Raw genomic sequence first — 19,799 nt, forward strand, 5'->3', positions numbered from 1 at the left:
TGCCGCTGGCAGCCGCGGTTACTGCGTGCGTGCCGCTGGCAGCCGCGGTTACTGCGTGCGTGCCGCTGGCAGCCGCGGTTACTGCGTGCGTTACGCCGGCAGCCGCGGTTACTGCGTGCGTCACGCCGGTAGCCGCGGTTACTGCGTGCGTGATGCCGGCAGCCGCGGTTACTGCGTGCGTGATGCCGGCAGCCGCGGTTATTGCGTGCGTGATGCTGGTAGCCGCGGTTACTGCGTGCGTGACGCCGATAGCTGCGGTTACTGCGTGCGTGATGCTGGCAGCCGCGGTTACTGCGTGTGTGATGCCGCCAGCCGCGGTTACTGCATGTGTGATGCCGGCAGCCGCGGTTACTGCATACGTGACGCCGGCAGCCGCGGTTACTGCGTACGTGATGTCGGCAGCCACGGTTACTGTGTGTGTGATGCCGGCAGCCGCGGTTATTGCGTGCGTGATGCCGGTAGCCGCGGTTACGGCGTGTGTGATGCCGGCAGCCGCGGTTATTGCGTGCGTGATGCCGGTAGCCGCGGTTACGGCGTGTGTGATACCGGCAGCCGCGGTTACTGCGTGTGTGATGCCGGCAGCCGTGGTTACTGGGTGTGTGATGCCGGCAGCCGTGGTTACTGGGTGTGTGATGCTGACATTTCAATACACAGTCTACACACACTGCTGCATAGTGCATGCTTCTGGGGGCTGTGGCTAACATAGTGAAAGACACCCTAGACCAGTGATTCCCAACCTCGGCCCTCAAGGCACACTAGCAGTCCTGGTTTTAGTGATATCCAGGCTTGAGCACAGATGGTTAAATCAAAATAACTGAGGTACTAATTAAGTCACCTGTGCTCCAGTATGGCTAATCCTTAAAACCTGGACTGTTATGGAGCATACACACGGTCAGATTTGTCAGATGAACGATTGAACGATTTGAACGATTTTTGACTGCATTAAAATGAATGGAATCATCCAAGTCTGACGGCAAACCCATCAGATGTCAGATATCGTTATCTGACAAACGGGAACGCGCATCGTTGATCGGTCATCGTTCAGGCATGTCAGATATGAACGATTTTCCTTCAGATATGAACGACTGAACGATTTTTAAATCGTTATCGTCCATATCTGAAGAAAAAATCTGATCGTGTGTATGCACCATAAGTGTGCATTGAGGACCGTTGTTGGGAACCGCTGCCCTAGACAGCCAATTAGCAGCTATTGGTAATTCAGCAATGAGTGTTAGTCACTCACTGTCTGTGCAGTATATGTATGTATGTGTATCTATCTATCCAGACGCAAAGGTACAGCACTCCAATAAATAAGTGTATTTAAACCACCATTAATACATACAGACTGTAGCGTGAGTCGATGTTTCGGTAAATATTAACAACGTCCTCAGGACAATAATGCAGCAAAATAAAAAACAAATAGATGAGAAGATACCGCCCCGGGGAATGACCGCCAACACCGACAGGCGCAGACAGATCTTATAAAGGAGTTTTGCATTTTTCTATATCCGCAGAGTGCCGCTGTTTTGAACGGCTGGACTGTATATACTGTAATGGTGCGTACACACTGGGCGATTAAAGTGGACGACTGAACGATAACGATATCGTTATCGTTCAGTCGTCCACTTTATCGTCCATTTTTAACACAAAAAAGATGAACGATGACGATGACACGCGTTCCCGCGGGTCGTTCGTCATCCTCGTTCATCGGGCTGACATGCAGGCCAACCTGACGACCTCGTCAGGTTGCTGCATGTCAGGGAATGGGGGAGAGAGCCCGGCGCTGAACGATATCGCTAATGATATCGTTCAGCGGCTGTGCTCAATGTCATGAACGACATTGAGCACAGCCTGCCGGGGACACACTAGACGATATCGCTCAGGGAGCATATCGTCTAGTGTGTATGCACCTTTAGCCTCCATCATATAGACATAAGTACGATCCCAGAAGGTTATTAGTGTATCATATGTATAAGTAGGTTACAGTTTACTTTAAAAAAAAAACCAGAGAAACATCGGTTAACATCAATGTTCCAGAACCAATGTTTAGTACTAAACAAATGTTTTGTATCCAATGTTAAAGACATCGGTGCTTCCGATGTTTTCTTTCGATGTCCCATGATCCGTATGTACGGGAGGGGATCTCGCTGTAACCATCGGTACTGTACTGTACGCAGCGCTGTTCCCTTGTCTCTGTGCGGGTGTAAATAAAGCTTAGCACAGAAAGAAGCGGTGTGGGCGTGGCCTGTGCCTGAGTGACAGGTGCGCGGGTATAAGAGCGCCGGCCGCGGCCCCGCCCCCCCTCTCTGCCTGTGTGACTGTGAGGTGCTCGGTCCTTCCGTGGAAGCTAAGGCCTGATCCCCATCCGGCGACTAGCACCCTCCTCTCCGGCCATCCGCCCCCGGCACAGCGCTCCTCCTGCCCAGCCATGGCCTCCGTCTCCGAGCTCGCCTGTATCTACTCCGCGCTCATCCTCTACGACGATGATATCACCATCACGGTGAGGAGGGGAGGGGAGGGGGGGAAGATGGCGGCACTGGCTCCCCGCGTGGGTCCCCGCCACTGTTGCATTGTGACTAACTTCAGGCCTGTGGCTGATGGGAGTACTACAAGTGCCAGCATGCCTGCCAGCTACTGATACATAGTGACTAACGTATGGTCTGTGGCTGATGGGGTACTACAAGTGCCAGCATGCCTGCAGTTAGATACGTAGTGACTGACGTCTGTGGCTGTCAGCTAGAGCTAGTCAGTGACTGAAGTCAGGCCTGTGGCTGATGGGGTACTACAAGTGCCAGCATGCCTGTAGTTACTGATAGTGACTAAGGTCTGTGGCTGATGGGGTACTACAAGTGCCAGCATGCCTGCAGTTACTGATACATAGTGACTAAGGTCTGTGGCTGATGGGGTACTACAAGCGCCAGCATGCCTGCAGTTACTGATAGTGACTGTCAGGCCTGTGGCTGATGGGGTACTACTAGTGCCAGCATGCCTGCAGTTACTGATGCATAGTGATTAAGGCCTATGGCTGATGGGGTACTACTAGTGCCAGCATGCCTGCGGTTACTGATACATAGTGATTAAGGCCTGTGGCTGATGGGGTACTACAAGTGCCAGCATGCCTGCAGTTACTGATGCATAGTGACTAAGGTCTGTGGCTGATGGGGTACTACAAGTGCCAGCATGCCTGCAGTTACTTATACATAGTGATTAAGGCCTGTGGCTGATGGAGTACTACTAGTGCCAGCATACCTGCAGTTACTGATACATAGTGACTGACGTCTGGTCTGTGGCTGTCAGCTAGAGCTAATCAGTGACTGAAAGCAGGCCTGTGGCTGATGATGTACTACTAGTGCCAGTATGCCTGGCAGCTAGAGCTAGTCAGTGGCTGAGGTAGACAACCTGTGGTGCTACTGTTCCAGCGTGATGGTTGTCTGGCCAGCCTGTGACTTGTAGTTCCCCGGGCGAAGCCTCCATTACAGGCTGTCACATGAGATGGCTAAATGCCGCTGTGTTATAACGAGTCACACTATAGCCCCCTGGCACTGAGTGATGGGTTATTATGCAGGGTAGTTATCCTTGGTTACAGTCCAGGGGCATGTAGGTCTCCTATATACTTGGTTACACATTAGTTCCAGTATCCTGGCGGTATATAGATGGTGGGACTTCGGTGGTGGGGGGGGGGGGGGGGGGGGTATAGGGTAAGGCCTAAAACTTTATGCCCATGCTCGGATTAATATATCTACCGTTCACTGTTTGGACCCAGATAAAGTTAAGATCAGTGTGTGTGATATCTGGAAACTGGTGAAAGTGACTGACGGGAGCTGGGATGTGGCTATTTGGTAACACAACTCTCTGAGCGCTGTGTGCAGCAGGTGTAGACTGACTTTGCTGATTATACTGTATTTGTGGGAATTGTCTGCTAGTGATTTCCCTGTTCCTTCATCTGTTACATGAATACAGGAGCACACTACCAGTCACTGTCCTTACATTGTAATGCTGGATCACAAGTGACTCTTCCCTCTCTCTCTCCAGGAAGACAAGATCATTACTCTCATCAAAACCGCTGGCGTCAGCATAGAGCCGTTCTGGCCGAGTCTGTTTGCCAAGGTAAGTGCCCGCATGTGTAACCAATGACGCTGCTCAGTACATTAACTAGCAGCGGTAATATAACTTAGATGGATGGTACCGGGACGTGCCGTATATACACTGTATCTGTGTGATGGTCTCCTACTATAGAGCCAGTTGTGGGACATGTATATAAAGCAGACACTGGCACCTGAAGTGGCTGGTAATGAGCAGGTTAGTTCTTTCCATGTGTCTGAGCGGTGACTTCTCCAATTGTTCTTTCCTTGGCGAGGAATCAGTTTGTTTCTGGCGGATACAATTGTGCATTAGTTGGAGCTACGACAACAGGGATGTGTGTAGATTCCGCTGTGACTGGCTGTTAGACTACGTCACCCTGGATTGGCTGCTCTGTACAATGCCCCGCCCATTATCCTGTTCCAATCGCCCTTCCCCATGCCTTGTTACCCCATACTGCAGTGTCCCCTCTGAGGGGAAGCAATCGGGAAGCTGACTGCCTATTCACCGGCAGCCGGCTTCCCGACTGTCTTATCCCGGCAAGGGTAAAATGCCGGGCGTCTAGATGTAGATGCCCGCATTTCCCCAATGCCGGGAGACCGGCGCCCGGCATCACGATCGTAGTGGGCTCCCGGGGGGGACTTAGGGTTAGGCACCTCCCACCGGGAGGTTTAGGCTAGGGGGGAGGGTTAGGCACCCCCCCGGGGGACTTAGGTTTAGGCAGCGGGGAAAGGGGTGGTTAGGGTTAGGCACTTAGAGGGGGGATTAGGGTTAAGCACTTGGGGGGGAAGTTAGGGTTAGGCACCCCTAAGGAGGGTTAGGGGGGTTAGGTTAGTGGATCCTTACCTATCCACGATTGGGATTTCCAGCGCTGTCGGGCTTCCGCTGCTTCTAACTCTGCTCCTGTCGGGCTGACGGGAGTCGAACCGCCGGCCATGCGGCCGACGGTATATCATACCCATTCCCCCTCTGAGACCCCCAGTCTGTGTAGTGATGCACAATTGAAGCCGCGTTGGGCATGAGTTGTGCAGTATCCCGGTGTAATCCCTGCCTCTCCCGTGCTCTCTGCAGGCTCTCAGCAACATCAGCATCGGCAGCCTGATCTGCAACGTCGGAGCCGGTGGTGGAGCCCCTGCTGCTGGATCTGCTCCTGCTGCAGCCGTGGCTGGTGGCGCTGCTCCAGGTAATCTTATTGAATAGTTATCCATTGGGGGGGAAGAGGGCGCAGGGTGTGACTGTGAATGGCCCCCGTTTAGTGTTTCCCTCACTCAGGGTAACAATCCGTTTTGTGTCTTACAGCTGAAGAGAAGAAAAAGGAGGAAGAGAAGAAGGAGGAATCTGAGGAATCGGATGACGATATGGGATTTGGGCTCTTTGACTAAATCTTTTTGTAAGAGGACTTGTAATAAAGAGAATAAACCTATCTATCTGGTACTTGTCTGCACTGTTATGTACGGAGTAATCCCATTCCAACACTGAGCAGGGAAAGTACAGGATACATACATGGGGAGGGTGCCTACTGCCTTATTTATCTTTTTATCATTGAGGTCTATCACTGGATTAAGTAGAAATGGCCACATGTGGGAGTGTAATGGGAGCAGGGATGGGATAATCTCCGCTGTGTGATAAATTTGTATTTACATGGCGTCCTTTCCTGATGGTGAATCTAATAAACTATCTAACAATAAGTGCATACACACCAATCGTTGGAACGATATACCTGCCGGCAGAGATATTTGAATATGAAGTCACCAGTGTAAGCATATTCAATGACTTCTGCTGCAGTCCTATCGGGGATTGGATCAGGCTCGTGCAGACAGCCAGATGACCATATAATCTTAGAGGCATCGTTTTATCGGCTGTGCTGCGATCCTATCGGGGATTGGATCGTGCAGACAGCCAGATGACCATATATCTTACAGATGCATTGGTTTATCGTCTGTGCTGCAGACCTATCGGGTTGCATCGTGCAGACAGCCAGATGACCATATAACTTTACAGAGGCATCATTTTATCAGCTCTGCTGCAGGGCCTTGAGAGTTTGGGATTGGATTCTAGGGGCTGAATTCAATTAGCTGCAAAAGGTGCCTTTTGATGAAAAGCGGAATTCGCCTGTTTTGACGCAATGTCTTCATGTGCCTCCTCGGTTTTTGCCCTCTTCAATTGTAAAACGGACAAACTCGAATGGGCGAATGTTTTACAAAGCAAAACTTGCGAAGACACCTTTTTTGGGGGGGAAATCAGCCTGTACCCCATAAATAGCTTCAGTGACCCTGGGAATCACTATAGAATAGTAGGAGCCATAATAAAAGTATTTAGTGAACTTATTGAGGCAAAGGGCTGTTATGTGTATTTTTAGTCGTGTGGGAAAAATGATAGAAATCAATGTTAGTTTGTTTTTCAGAAAAAGTAGTACCGGAGTTAAATTTGGGGTGTTTGAAAATGGGTATTGGTATATTTTGATGTCTCTAAAATTAAGATTTAAAAATACACCTGTTGCAGCCTCGTGCAATCTCAAAAACCTGTCTAATCCATACAGCCCCCCTAAGTACTAGGCCTCCCACTGTTTACCCATTTTCCCACACTTTTAAAATTTTCATCCCAAAAATATCTATATATAATTTTTTTTTTTTTTTTTTACTGATGTCCAAAGGGTTCTGAATCAATTCCCTACATTTGCACCCCAAATAGCGATTTTGCACTTCCAATTCACCTGCCTATATGTGGAGAACTTTTTTTTTTTGCCTATTTTTCCTTGTAAAGTTTCTTTTTTTTTTTTTTTCGCATAGGCGAAAACATCCTGGAATTGAATACGGAGAAAAGTAGAAAACAGGCGTAATATTGACAAACTTTTCTCCAAACGGCACTTTTCTCAGCTAATTGAGTCTGGCCCTAAGACGGCCCCAGGGGCAAATGCAGGATTTTGAAAGGGGGGTTACCAAATAATTGCTTACAGAGCCAATGACAAAAAAGTGTAACCAGAATAAGCCTGCAATGTACACTTTATTGTGTACTTCAAGTGTTTTAATAACAATAACAAGGCATCTGGGCATAAAACCTGCACAATGTGATTTTTAGCAACTGCGCATGTGCGAGAACCTCAGAAAGCCAATACGGCAAATGTGTTACCCTGGGTGTACACACAATGATGCTGCTGCGATCGGATCAGTGGTATTGAAAATGGAGCGGCAGAGTGATGGGAGTTCCTGGGCGGTGACCTGAAGTGAACGCAAAAAGACTGTGATGGGAGTGTCTCATGGGCGTGTTATGGGAGTGTCGTGGGCGTGTTATGGGAGTGCTGTGGGGTTATCAGTGATAGCTGCTGTGTTCTCAGATAGCCGCAGCTACAGAAGTCACGTTTAGATGGAGTAACTGCCTATCTAGTCATAACGCAGCAGCACAGTGGCGTAAATATACATTTTGCTTGCCACCGGCCCCACCAAAAAAAAAAAATATATTTTTGGCCCCCTCCCCCCATGGCATTTTGATAATACTAGTGCAGGGCCGTTTGTAGGCAATTTGGCTCCTAGTGCGAACAGTTAAAAATGCGCCTCCATCCCCCACAGACAGTTTATATTATTTTTCCTCCTTCTAGTAATGCCCTTACACATTATGCCACATATAGTTATGCCCCTAGCACCATTTTATTCCCCACAGTAAGGCTTCTCATTGCCAGGGGTCTCATGCTCGGTGCCAGGAGTTATATGGGAGAAGATGCAGCTTTCTGCATCTTCTCACGACCGCTATGCACTGTGTTCCCTGACAGACACTAGAGGTCAAGTAGCACCTCTAGCGTCTGTCTCCTATTAGGCGGCGGTCATTTTTGGAGGGTATTTTCAGCAGATCCCACGCGGACGGCTAGTCCGCATGGAATCTGCAGCCCAGCGTCCCTTACCTGTCTAAGGAAGCGGTGGCTCGGCTATTAAGCAGCGCGGGGGGCACAAGGCACCCTGCCCCCCCCCGGCCCAGCTCGACACTGGACTGGGGGTGGGTACCAGGTACTCGGAAACCCCCCCCTCCCCCCCCCTCCCCTTGTGTGTGCTTGCAACCTCTAATGTACAGGTCAATCTAGATGTACAGTATATAAAGCTTGATAGAAGTGTACAAAGTCTGCAGCAATATCTGGGGTCTGTATCTGGGCCATCCTGGCAGATTCAAGAACTTCAACTACAGCTACAAGGGACCTCTCTGCACAAGCTAAATTAGCAGGGTAACCTCCCAGTCTGTCAACTAAGACATATTGGGAATGTGCTGCAAACAACAGCCTGTTCTGAGGGCCTGATTCAGAGCCGCTCGCAAGCGCACAGGGGGTCGATGTTTGCCCCCTGCGCAGGCGTTCCCTTAGGAACGCCTGCCGTTTCTGGGCGGCTCTACTGAAATCTATTAGAGCAGGAAGTCCACTCGGGCTTGCGGGAGCCGAGACCATCGCCAGGCCGCTCGCACAAGCTGTGGGTGGTCACCCACAGCTTTGAGAGCGACCTGGAGGTGAAAAAAAAAAAACTGCCCTGATTCAGAGCGAGCGCTCGCTAGCAGTGAGCGGCTCTCAATCAGGCCCTGAGTCTTAGCCAATAGTAGCTCATTCCATTCTTTCTGAGCAGCAAGCCAGGCAAGTATGGAAGAGTCCCGCCCATCGGACAGGTACGCTGTTTCCAAAGCCTTGCAGGAGGATTCCAACTCTCCTGGTGATTGCAGAAAGATTTCTACTTCAGGGTCCATAGGGTATCCACAGGATACCTTGGGGGTATAGGTGTGACGTCAGTCGCTGGGCACCATAGAGTTAAGCTTTTCAGCCTCCCAGGATGCACTAGGGTCCCCCTCCTTTACCCCGAGCCAAGGCACCTCAGTTTAGTTTGGTGCCCGGCCGGAGTCGGGTGCACCTGTCGGAGTGGGGGCTAGAAGAGCCCCTGAAGCTTTCTTCAGTGCAGCTGTGGCTGCACATCTGGATGTACAGCATGGACAGTCAGTCCTGACGTCCATGCTGTCTTCCCTACACCCCCGCCGGTACCAGAACGCCGGTACCGATCCGGGGATGCTGGTGAGCATCTGGGGTCACAGCTAGCGGTGACCCCAGATGTTCCGGACCATGGCCGGATCCAAGGGGGACAAAGGTAAGCAGCGGGGTCCCACGTTGGGTCCCCGCTGGTCACATGGTCCTAAGTCCCCAGGCAGGGGGCTCCCTGGGGACTGGCTGCAGCGTGGAGCCAGGCGACCAACCTGCGCTTTCCACTACCCACTGGGACAGCGGACCGCAGCAGAGCGGTAGCGCTGCGGCGTCCCAGGGGTTAAATGCATGCCAGGGGAGCGCGCCTTCCCTGTCTCACAGCCGGCGCCTCCCCCGCTGCACACAGCCCTCTCTGCACGCTGCCGACTGGTCCTGTGGCAGCACTCCTCCCCCAGGCCAGCCTCCTCTCTGCTCCTCGGCGGCCATCTTCTCCAGAACGCATGGTGAACGCTGCTGGAAGCGCTAGACGGAAGCATCGTGGTCTGGGTCCCCCCGCATACCTCTCCTCCGCTGTGGTCAGGTCTGTGTATGCAGCACTGTGTCCTACCAGGCCCTGTGTCTGCGTAGTTGAGTGATCAGCGCTGTTAGTGCAGGAATTGATTTTCTTTGCATTGTATGTGACTGTGCTAGCGCTGCTGCCTGTAACTTTTCTCTAAACTGTCAGCTTTATTACTGTCCCTGTTCTTTCTGCTAAGCCCTTGCGGTGCGGTGCTGCAGGGTGGTCTCTCGCCTATTTAAGTTATAATTGGTGAGAGAGGTCACATACGTGGTGCCATCATGTCCGAAAGTGATTTTCCCCTCCGGCTACAGTGTACTACGTGTAAAGTACCGTTAGCGGAGGGGGAGGGTAGCGCGGAGGGCCTTTGCCGGCAGTGTTTGTCCATGGCGCGGCCTCTTACGGTTACAGCACCGGTACAGGAGCCGCCCTGGGCTTGTTTCGCTCAGGCGCTTACAGCCTTAGTGGGCCAGTTAGCTCTGCAGCCCGCGTTTACACCGATGGGTTTATCCCAGCAGTCAGTGGTGTCGTCACCCATGCAGGGTTTCCCACGACAATTTGGTGGTACCCTACAGTCTCCCTATTTCCCTGCTCCTGGTTTCTCAGGAGCCAGCGTGGGTTAACTCCCTGACGAGTTCTGTACAGCACTTGTCGGATGTGTTGCAAGGGGAGTCTGTGATGCGGCCGCATAAACGGCCGGTGGCGTCTCTTTCGGCTCCTTATGAGGATGACGAGGGGACGTCTGATGATGGGGAGATTCTGGATCCTTACGATCAGGAACCTCTCCATACTAAGGACGCTGATGCTAAGTCCAAAGTATATATTCCTGGACTTATTCGGGCGGTCCGCACAGCCTTGGTGATTGAGGACGAAGTTCCCCCAGCGGCTAAATCTAAGTATGCCTTTTTCAAAGATGTGAAGGGCGATGCCACAGTCTTTCCTCTTTCGGGTCAGTTGGTGGACCATTTAGAGGAGGCGTGGAAACAGCCTGGCAAAAGATACCAGCCACAGAGACGCCTGGCGGTGGCTTATCCGTTTGCGGATAATTATTTTGCAAAGTGGGAATCCCCTCCACAGGTGGATTCTCACGTGACCCGTCTTGTCCGTAGTGCCACATTGCCGATGCCATCTATGTCCTCCCTTAAGGATGCTACGGACCGCAAGGTGGAGATCTGCCTGAAGTCCGCTTATTCCCTTGCGGGGGGGGGCAGCACGGCCGGCTATGGCCATTTGCTGGGTTGCCAGAGCGATGGAGCGCTGGGCGGATTCATTAGAGGCTTCTTTTGATTCCGACTGTCCGGCCGAACAGGCGGAGTTGATTGGTAATCTCCGTGATTCGGCCACTTATATCAACGAGGCGGCCCTAGACATTAGTACTCTGGTGTCTAGAATTTCTTCAGCAGCGGTGGCTGCTCGTCGCACCTTGTGGCTGCGATCCTGGAAGGCGGACGCAGATTCCAAAAAGGGTCTGGAGGCGTTGCCGTTTACCGGAGAAGTTCTCTTCGGTCCGGATCTGGATAAGATTGTGGCCATGCTGGCGGCAGCCAAATCGGCTTGTTTCCCGTCGGCCACTGCTCCTTCTGGTTCTGGACCATCGTCCTTTCGGTCATCTAGGGCCCAGGACAGGCCCAAACCACAGTCATTTCCTCGACAGGCTGGCCCTAAGAAATCGTCCAAGCCCCGGAAGCAGGCATGGAGTACTAGACGTCCGGCCCCCAAGCCAGATGACAAGCCTGTGGCCTGACGGTCCGGGCCTCCCTTTGGGGGATCCCAGGGTGGGAGGCCGCCTGCTGTAGTTCGCCCAGTGTTGGTCGGCCACTACGACAGACACTTGGGTTCTGGAGGTGGTTTCCCACAGATACGCCCTCTCCTTCCGGCACAGACCCCCGGCTCGATTCTTCGCCACGGGTCTACCATCAGACCGGAACAAGGCTACGGAGCTGCGGAAGGTATTGCACACTATGCTCCAGGCTGGAGTTATAGTGCCTGTTCCATTCTCCCAGAGGGGCCAGGGTTTCTATTCAAATCTATTTTTGGTACAGAAACCCAATGGGTCGTATCATCCGATTCTCAACCTCAAAGCACTCAACTAGTCTTTGCGGGTTCCGAAGTTTCGGATGGAGACCCTACGGTCCATCATTCTGGCGCTGGAACCTGGGGACTACATGGTGTCATTGGACATACAGGACGCTTACCTGCATGTCCCTATTCTTTTGCGCCATCAACAGTTCCTCAGGTTTGCAATCCGCAGCGACCACTTCCAGTTTCGGGCGTTACCTTTTGTCCTGGCGACAGCACCACGTGTTTTCACCAAGGTGATGGCAGTCATGGCGGCTTCCCTGCGGCTGCAGGGAGTCCGCATGTTACCGTACTTGGACGGCCTTCTCTTGGTGGCAGGATCTCCAGAGCTCCTTCTACGGCACTTGGACCTGACCATTGCGGTACTGCAACGGCACGGCTGGTTAATAAACTGGCAGAAGTCCACTCTAATCCCGTCTCGGAGGATTCTGCATCTTGGAGCTTTATTGGACTCGGGACAGCAAAGGATCTTCGTGACGGAGGACAAGATCTCTGCTTTACAGTCAAGGGTGCGCAGTTGTCTGCACAGCCGCCGGGTGTCCCTACACTTGGCGATGAGGTTACTGGGCTCCATGGTGTCGGTGTTCGACATGGTGGAATACGCCCAGTTTCACTCCAGACCTCTGTAGCACCTGATCCTGTCCAAGTGGAACGGGCTGCCTCAGTCTCTGAAGTCCTAGACGATTGTGATCACCCCGGAGGTTCGCCTGTCCCTTGCGTGGTGGTTACAGACGACCCACCTCAACAAGGGACGTCCGTTCTGGGTTCCAAATTGGGTCCTGTTGACAACGGACGCCAGTCTTCGGGGCTGGGGAGCAGTTTCGGGTCCACACTTGTTCCAGGGCAGGTGGACGCCGACAGAAGCGGAGCTTCCAATAAATATCTTGGAACTCCGTGCGGTCTTCAATGCTCTCCAGCAGGCACATCGGTTTCTCCAGGGTCACCCGGTGCAGGTCCAGTCGGACAACGCTACCACCGTGGCCTACATAAACAGGCAAGGAGGAACTCGCAGTCGGGCGGCTCTCGTAGAGGTCTCTCGGATCCTGGTTTGGGCGGAGCGCAATCTTCCGGCCATATCAGCGGTCTTCATCCCGGGAGTGCTAAATTGGGAGGCGGACTTTCTAAGTCGCCAGGACGTTCATCCGGGGGAATGGTCCCTGCACCCGGACGTTTTTGAACTGCTGGTGGACAGGTGGGGTCTTCCAGAGATCGACCTCATGGCGTCCCGGCACAACAACAAGTTGCCGGTGTACGGGTCTTGCACAAGAGACGAAGGGGCGTTTCTGGTGGATGCTCTGTCCGTCCGGTGGACGTTCCGGTTCGCATACCTGTTCCCTCCGGTCTCCCTTCTTCCACGGGTAATCCGGAAATTCAAACAGGAAGGAGGGACGCTCCTGTTGATAGCTCCCGCGTGGCCCAGACGGCACTGGTTCTCAGACCTTCAGGGTCTGTCCGTGGACAGTCCTCTGCGGTTGCCGCTACGACCGGACCTTCTGTCTCAGGGTCCTCGTCTTCACCCGGACCTGACTCTGCTGTCTTTGACGGCGTGGCTGTTGAGACGGCCATGCTGAGGTCCCGGGGGTTTTCCAGCTCTGTAGTGCGTACCATGTTGCGAGCTCGGAAACCGTCTTCCGCGAGGATATACCATCGCGTGTGGCATACGTTCTTCCAGTGGTGTCGACTGAGAGGTTATGCAGCGCGGGAGTTTCGTCTGTCTCGGATTCTCGCCTTCCTGCAAGCGGGACTAGATCATGGGCTTCGCCTTGCTTCTTTGAAGGTACAGGTTTCGGCCCTATCTGTCTGGTTTCACCGTACGATTGCTACAATCCCGGATGTTCGCACCTTTATACAAGGTGTTCTCCGCATTCAGCCGCCCTTTGTTCCACCTGTGGCGCCTTGGGATTTGGCTGTGGTCCTGAGGGCTCTCCAAGGACCGCCGTTTGAACCACTGGGCTCAGTGGATCTTAAATGGCTAACATCTAAGACTGTTTTCCTTCTGGCTATTGCTTCGGCCAGACGTGTTTCTGAGTTAGGGGCTCTTTCTTGTAGACCCCCTTTCTTGGTTTTTCATGGGAACAGGGCAGTGCTCCGCACTCGGCCCGAGTTTCTTCCCAAAGTTGTTTCCCAGTTTCATGTTAACGAGGAAATCGTTGTTCCGGCCTTTAACTCACCGGGTCTTTCCGTGGGTGAGGCCTCTTTGGATGTTGTGCCTGCCTTAAGGACTTATGTTGACCGCACTTCTTCGTTTAGGAAGTCGGAAGCTTTGTTTGTCCTCTATGGCTTCCGTAAAAAGGGTTGGCCTGCTTCAAAGCAAACTTTGGCAGCCTGGATCCGTATGGATATTTCTGAAGCTTATCTTCATGAAGGCCTACCGGTTCCTCCTTCTCTGAAGGCTCATTCCACTAGGTCTGTGGGTCCTTCGTGGGCAGCTCGACGTGGTGCCTCGGCAGTTCAGATCTGCAAGGCTGCTACGTGGTCCTCTGTCCATACCTTCGTGAGGTATTACAGGTTTGACACCTTCGCCTCTCAGGATGCTTCCTTCGGGCGGCGGATTCTCCTTTCTGCACAGGAGCGTCCCCACCCTTAAAGGATACTGCTTTGGGACATCCCCAAGGTATCCTGTGGATACCCTATGGACCCTGAAGTAGAAAATATGAGATATGGTAAGAACTTACCCTTGTTATCTCTATTTCTACGAAGTCCATAGGGTTCCACAGGACTCCCGCCCTGTCGCACCTGTGCTGCAGATGGGCTTTGCTCTGGTCACCGGTTTTCCGTCTCCCTCTGGTGAGAATGTGATTCTTGTATGTGTCCCTATGTGTATCTTTTTTCTCTCTCTTTCTTCTCCTCCGGCCTATGGCTTGATAACTAACTGAGGTGCCTTGGCTCGGGGGCGGGGTATAGGAGGGGGACCCTAGTGCATCCTGGGAGGCTGAAAAGCTTAACTCTATGGTGCCCAGCGACTGACGTCACACCTATACCCCCAAGGTATCCTGTGGAACCCTATGGACTTCGTAGAAATAGAGATAACAAGGGTAAGTTCTTACCATATCTCATATTTTTAATTCAGACACTCATCTAATCAGGGTACCCCTTAAGAAGGATTTAAAGGCATCTCAAATTCCTGTATGTATTTATGGCAGCTGAGCCGTGATTAGAGAAAATTTCACCCCACGCTGCCTCTAGTTCTGACCCCGCTCCCATACGAGTTAACCAGAAGGGGTTGAGCTTCCAGAAGGAATGCCTGCGTTGACCAGCCAGGACCAACCCAAGTACAAGTGGGGATTGGCATATGTGCAGGCAGGGGGGATTTCTGAGTACCTAGAAACCCCCCCATGGTCGCCGCTTCATCGCCGAGCAGCTGAACGACATATGTTTTCTTATTATTTTTTTTATATTAAGAGAAGGAGCAGCCGGAGTTCAGGCAACTGTGCCTGCTCTTACACTGGCTGGAGCTGGGCTGCTTGATTGTAGGGGAGCTGCTGCAGTACCGCGCGGCTCCTCCCAGGAAGTTCTGATGGAGCCTTGCAAGAGGGCCAGGCTGAGCTGCCGCCGGGTGACTGGACCCGCAGGTGAAGTTATGTGGGGGGTGCGCAGTGGGGGAGGGGCTGCCGGCGGGTGGTTACTGCCAGCGCTGTGGAGGTGGGGGGGGGGTTTGCCAACAAAAGAATGGGGGCAGTATTTATTCGATACCTTAAGAAAATATACCTTCTCCAAGGGTCACTTAGCAGGGAGACAAGCTCAAAACCAAGTGATCTGCGTATAAGGATCGAGACACCTCCGGATGAGGAAGTATGTGAGGGATGATAGGCCCAGCCAACCCACAACTTTTTAAGTGACATTAATCTACCCCCCCCAGTAAATGTGTTTCAGTTACATGCAATGTCAGAGCCATATTGTTGGAGCTGCCGGAGGATGAAGGATCTTTTAATTTTATTTGTTAAGCTGTCGAACATTCCATGACACAATTTTCAGTGGAGCTGCCATCATCGCAGACTAAAGGTGCACGCACGCACACACGCACACACTGATTTTTTGAACGATTATCGTTAACGATATCGTTTATTGTTCAAGTTAAAATGAAGAACAGTCAGACTGGCCAACTCAATGATTTTCATTAAGGGAATATGCAAAAATCTGACAGAAAATCGTTGGTAACAAAATTGTTGTGTGTGTACGCAGCTTAAGATCACAGATATCTGCAACTGTAGATAGCCCGCGAGGGGGCGTTAGGATGTAAGAAAAAGGAAGTGTCACGAAACAAACAAAAATAAACATGACATCACTTTAAAAACATCCATTAGAAAAAATACAAAAGGAAAATTCAAACCCCTATTACCTCCCCGTATACCTAACCCCAACTTTGGCATACCTAAATCCCGAACCATAATACCTAACAACTTAACTATCCCAATACAATAGCCCCCCTACAAAGTGCAGAGCAAAGAATTGAAATGACCCCTAGACATAAGGGAGCTCTCCAGCTGAGGACCCCCTCGGTGCCCCTATAAAAAAAAAAAAAAAAAAAAAAAAAAAAAAAAAAAAAAAACGGGAAGGTTCACAAACCCAAACATAATAAGTACAATAGAAAAGTGGCATCAACTTCTATAGTGCATTCAGAGTACATTTCGGTATACAATCGGGAAGCCGGCTGCCGGAATTCCGACAGCTGGCTTCCCGACTGCTTTATCCCGGTATGGGATAAATGACTGGCGTCTATATCTAGATGTCTGATACCTGTCATGTCCCCGACGCCGGGAGACCGGCGCTCGGCATCCCGATCGAATGGATGCGGGGCGCCGTGAGTGGACAGCCACGGGTGCTAGGTTTAGGGCACCCGGGGGGGACTTAGGGTTAGGCACCCCCCCCGGGAGGGTTAGGGTTAGGCCAGGGGGAGGTAGGGTTAGGGTTAGGCACCCCCCGGGGGACTTAGGTTTAGGCAGCGGGGATGGGGGGGGAGGATGAGGCACTTGAGGGGGAGGTTAGGGTTAGGCACCCCTAAGGAGGGTTAGGGAGTTAGGTTAGTTTATACTTACCTTAGCGACGATCGGTATTTCCAGTGCTGTCGGGCTTCTGCTGCTGGGAACTCTGCTTTTGTCGGCCAGGCACTGCCGGGAATCGAACCGCCGGTCATGCAGCTGGCGGTTAATCATACCGATTGCTACATTTCAGTAAACCAAAAAATATACAGTAATTAGTGTTCTCAATTATTAACGAATATGAAAACAGTGATCTCATAATACTAGCAAAACAACTGACAACAAACAATTATTAACTTAGAGATCACAGCAAAAAAATAAATACAGAGAGCACCCATCATACAGGAGATCAGCAGTCTGTAACCAGAACCAAAGCATAGTTACAGGAGTCCAAGGCAGATTATGAATGAGCGGAATTAATCTTCAGCCACTTGTCTGCGACCGGACTACCTGGTGCGTTCAAGCCATAGGGCGGCCTCTTTTGGAGACATAAAGAACTTGGTTTCCCCGTCAGCAATGACTCTTAGCTTGGATGGAAATAACATTGCGTATGGGAGATTTAATTCACGCAGGCTTCTCTTAATTGGCAGAAATTGAGCCCTGTCCTTCTGCACATCAATAGGAAAATCAGGAAATACTGAGACCCGGCAGCCATTCCTCTCCATAGGGCCTTGATCTTGATCGCGATCTTGATAATGGAAGAATTTGGCTATGAACGTGCGGGGAGCTGCTCCAGGCGGAGGTGCCCTAGTAGGGATGCGGTGAGCCCTTTCCACCGCAAAGTGAGAAAATCATCGCGACCATAGACTTCCAGAAGCCTTTTTTCTATAAATTTGTCAGGGTTAGCCCCCTCCTCCTTTTCCGGCAAACCCACGAAGCGAACATTGTTACGGCGTAGTCACCCCTCCATATCTGACAACTTGCGTTGCACGGCCGCCTTCTGAGAATCCAATGTTGTAACTCGTACTGTAAGTGGGGAGAACGAGTCTTCCAAGGTGGGGATGCGCGTCTCAGCCTCTCCAACCCTCTTGCGGACACACGCTGTCGGTCTTGATGAGTAATGGACAATTCAGACTGTACAGAGCCAATTGGGTCAGCCAGGCGCCTCTCACTGGTAGTTACAGCACCCAACACCTGCTGTAGGGTGATATCTGGGGCCTGTGTGGCATGAGGCGCTGTAGTTGAAGGAGGCTATTGGTCGGGCGGTGCCACAGAATCTTCCGTCTGCGGTGTATTAGACACAGAATTACGAGCAACGCGCTCCAATTTAGCAGCAGCTGTTGCATGGTGTGTTTTCCCCATAGCTGAAGGGCAGCACAACCTAATGGTATATAAGGAGAGTTACTGCAGCCAGAGAGACGAGGGGGTTACCCGAGAGAAGATGGCCGCTTCCAGATAGTCAGGATGCAGCTTCACAGCCCCAGAGAGACCAGCGCTGAACAGCAGGGGGAAGGGCAGACCGGTACCGCGATCAGGAGGTCCAGGGGTGGTGAGGAGGGTGGCAGGCACTCACTTGTAACTGAGGCGGGTCCCACAGCTAGCTCCGGCGGCTGCAGGGTCTCTCAGCGGCAGACGCAGCAAGCAGCAGTCACAGGGCGCTCCCGAACGCAGCCAGACAGGAGGAGGCAGCAGGAGACGGAGTCACGTGGAGGCACAGGAGGAGGCAGCAGGAGACGGAGTCACGTGGAGGCACGGGAGGAGGCAGCAGGAGACGGAGTCACGTGGAGGCAGCAGGTGACGGAGTCACGTGGAGGCACAGGAGGAGGCAGAAGACGGAGCCGTGCGGACGGACAGGAGGAGGCGGCTCAAATTGCTCCTACAGCGGCAGCACACCTTCCCACACCAGCCAGGCATAGCGGGCACCACAGGGCAGAGGGCAGGATGTTGCGGCTGGAGAGCTCAGCAAGGTGCTAGCTACTCCATGTCCGCCGTGGCCAAGCTCCGGTCCCATTTCTTTAAATAGATTCCAAACTTATATCTCTGGCTTAAATTGCAAAAACTTCCTCCTAATATTGATCTTTAATGTTCTCTGAATCTCTGCCCCTTCACACCCAAAATCAGTTTTACCAGTATGATGCGCTACTCATGGGAATATAACGCTAGGGTGACACGGACCAAAAGTTTTGTAACAAAACATTTTTAAGGGTTTCGGGCAAGGCTGCCACCTTCAGTAATGGGTTTCGTGTGTTTGTTTATTATTTAAAATAAATAAATCTATAATTGTATGGAATTATGGTAATATGACATCAGCCTGGATTACATTATACAGTATTTACCGTTTGTGACCTTAATATTTTTCTTTCCGTAAATAATTTAACGCTAAAGTAACGTGTATTTTTGAGCTTAACTGATTTTGTAGAAAAGTCCCCATCCGTGATGCGTCAGGCATAGTCAAACGCAGGGGGGGTTCCGTCTGTCTGAAAACCCCCCTCCCCAGCCCACACCATGACCACAATAGAAATATAATAGAATGTTACTAGTGCTGCATGTTCTTCTCAGTAACACAAATGAAATAATTAGCACCACCTGTGGATCTTTTAACATGTATCAGCCAGTAATAAATAACCTGTGCATCAACTAGGAGATCTAGAAAACATGCGCTGTTAGGGGTACACTGCTATAGAGCCTAATATGTGCATATAGAGTATGCCCAGGGCAGTGCTAGGTTCTTCTGCTGCTCCTCCAGGGCTCCCGGACTTGCTCCAATAGTCTGGAATGGTGCCCACATCTAACATAAATACATTCAGCTCAGGCAGGATGGACCTACTACTGCATATAATGGATTAGTGATCGCTGGTCCTGTATATGCTGGAATTATGACACACAATACACTATGTATGACACATATAATGGGTTACTGTGATCACTGGTCCTGTATATGCTGGAATTATTATACACAGTACACTATGTATGACACATATAATGTATTACTGTGACAGCTGGTCCTGTATATGCTGGAATTATGACACACAATACACTATGTATGACACATATAATGTATTACTGTGACAGCTGGTCCTGTATATGCTGGAATTATGACACACAGTACACTATGTATGACACATATAATGGGTTACTGTGATCACTGGTCCTGTATATGCTGGAATTATGACACACAATTTACTTTCTATGACGCATATTAAAGCTGGATAAGTGCTAATTA

The 19,799-nt window shown here is 51.3% G+C and overlaps 1 protein-coding gene across 1 annotated transcript; it reads left to right on the top strand.

Annotated features, from left to right (window-relative positions):
• The first annotated feature begins 2,288 nt into the window (after positions 1–2,288).
• Positions 2,289–5,503, top strand: RPLP1 (ribosomal protein lateral stalk subunit P1). The gene is made up of 4 exons (XM_088448054.1): positions 2,289–2,500; positions 4,033–4,107; positions 5,152–5,263; positions 5,380–5,503. Exons 1-4 carry the CDS (start codon positions 2,429–2,431, stop codon positions 5,460–5,462), a joined length of 342 nt encoding a protein of 113 aa, XP_088304180.1. The 5' UTR covers positions 2,289–2,428; the 3' UTR covers positions 5,463–5,503.
• Positions 5,504–19,799: the final 14,296 nt, after the last annotated feature.

This window comes from Taudactylus pleione, unplaced genomic scaffold (assembly GCF_031769625.1).
Source record: "Taudactylus pleione unplaced genomic scaffold, aTauple2 ptg000450l, whole genome shotgun sequence".
NCBI classification, from domain to species: domain Eukaryota; kingdom Metazoa; phylum Chordata; class Amphibia; order Anura; family Myobatrachidae; genus Taudactylus; species Taudactylus pleione.

Excerpts from the sequence above, each read along its gene's own strand:
- RPLP1 (XM_088448054.1), top strand. The coding sequence starts at position 2,429 with ATGGCCTCCGTCTCCGAGCTCGCCTGTATCTACTCCGCGCTCATCCTC. Across the intron at positions 2,501-4,032 it reads ACGATGATATCACCATCACG|GAAGACAAGATCATTACTCT; the intron begins GTGAGGAGGGGA and ends CTCTCTCTCCAG. Across the intron at positions 5,264-5,379 it reads GGCTGGTGGCGCTGCTCCAG|CTGAAGAGAAGAAAAAGGAG; the intron begins GTAATCTTATTG and ends TGTGTCTTACAG.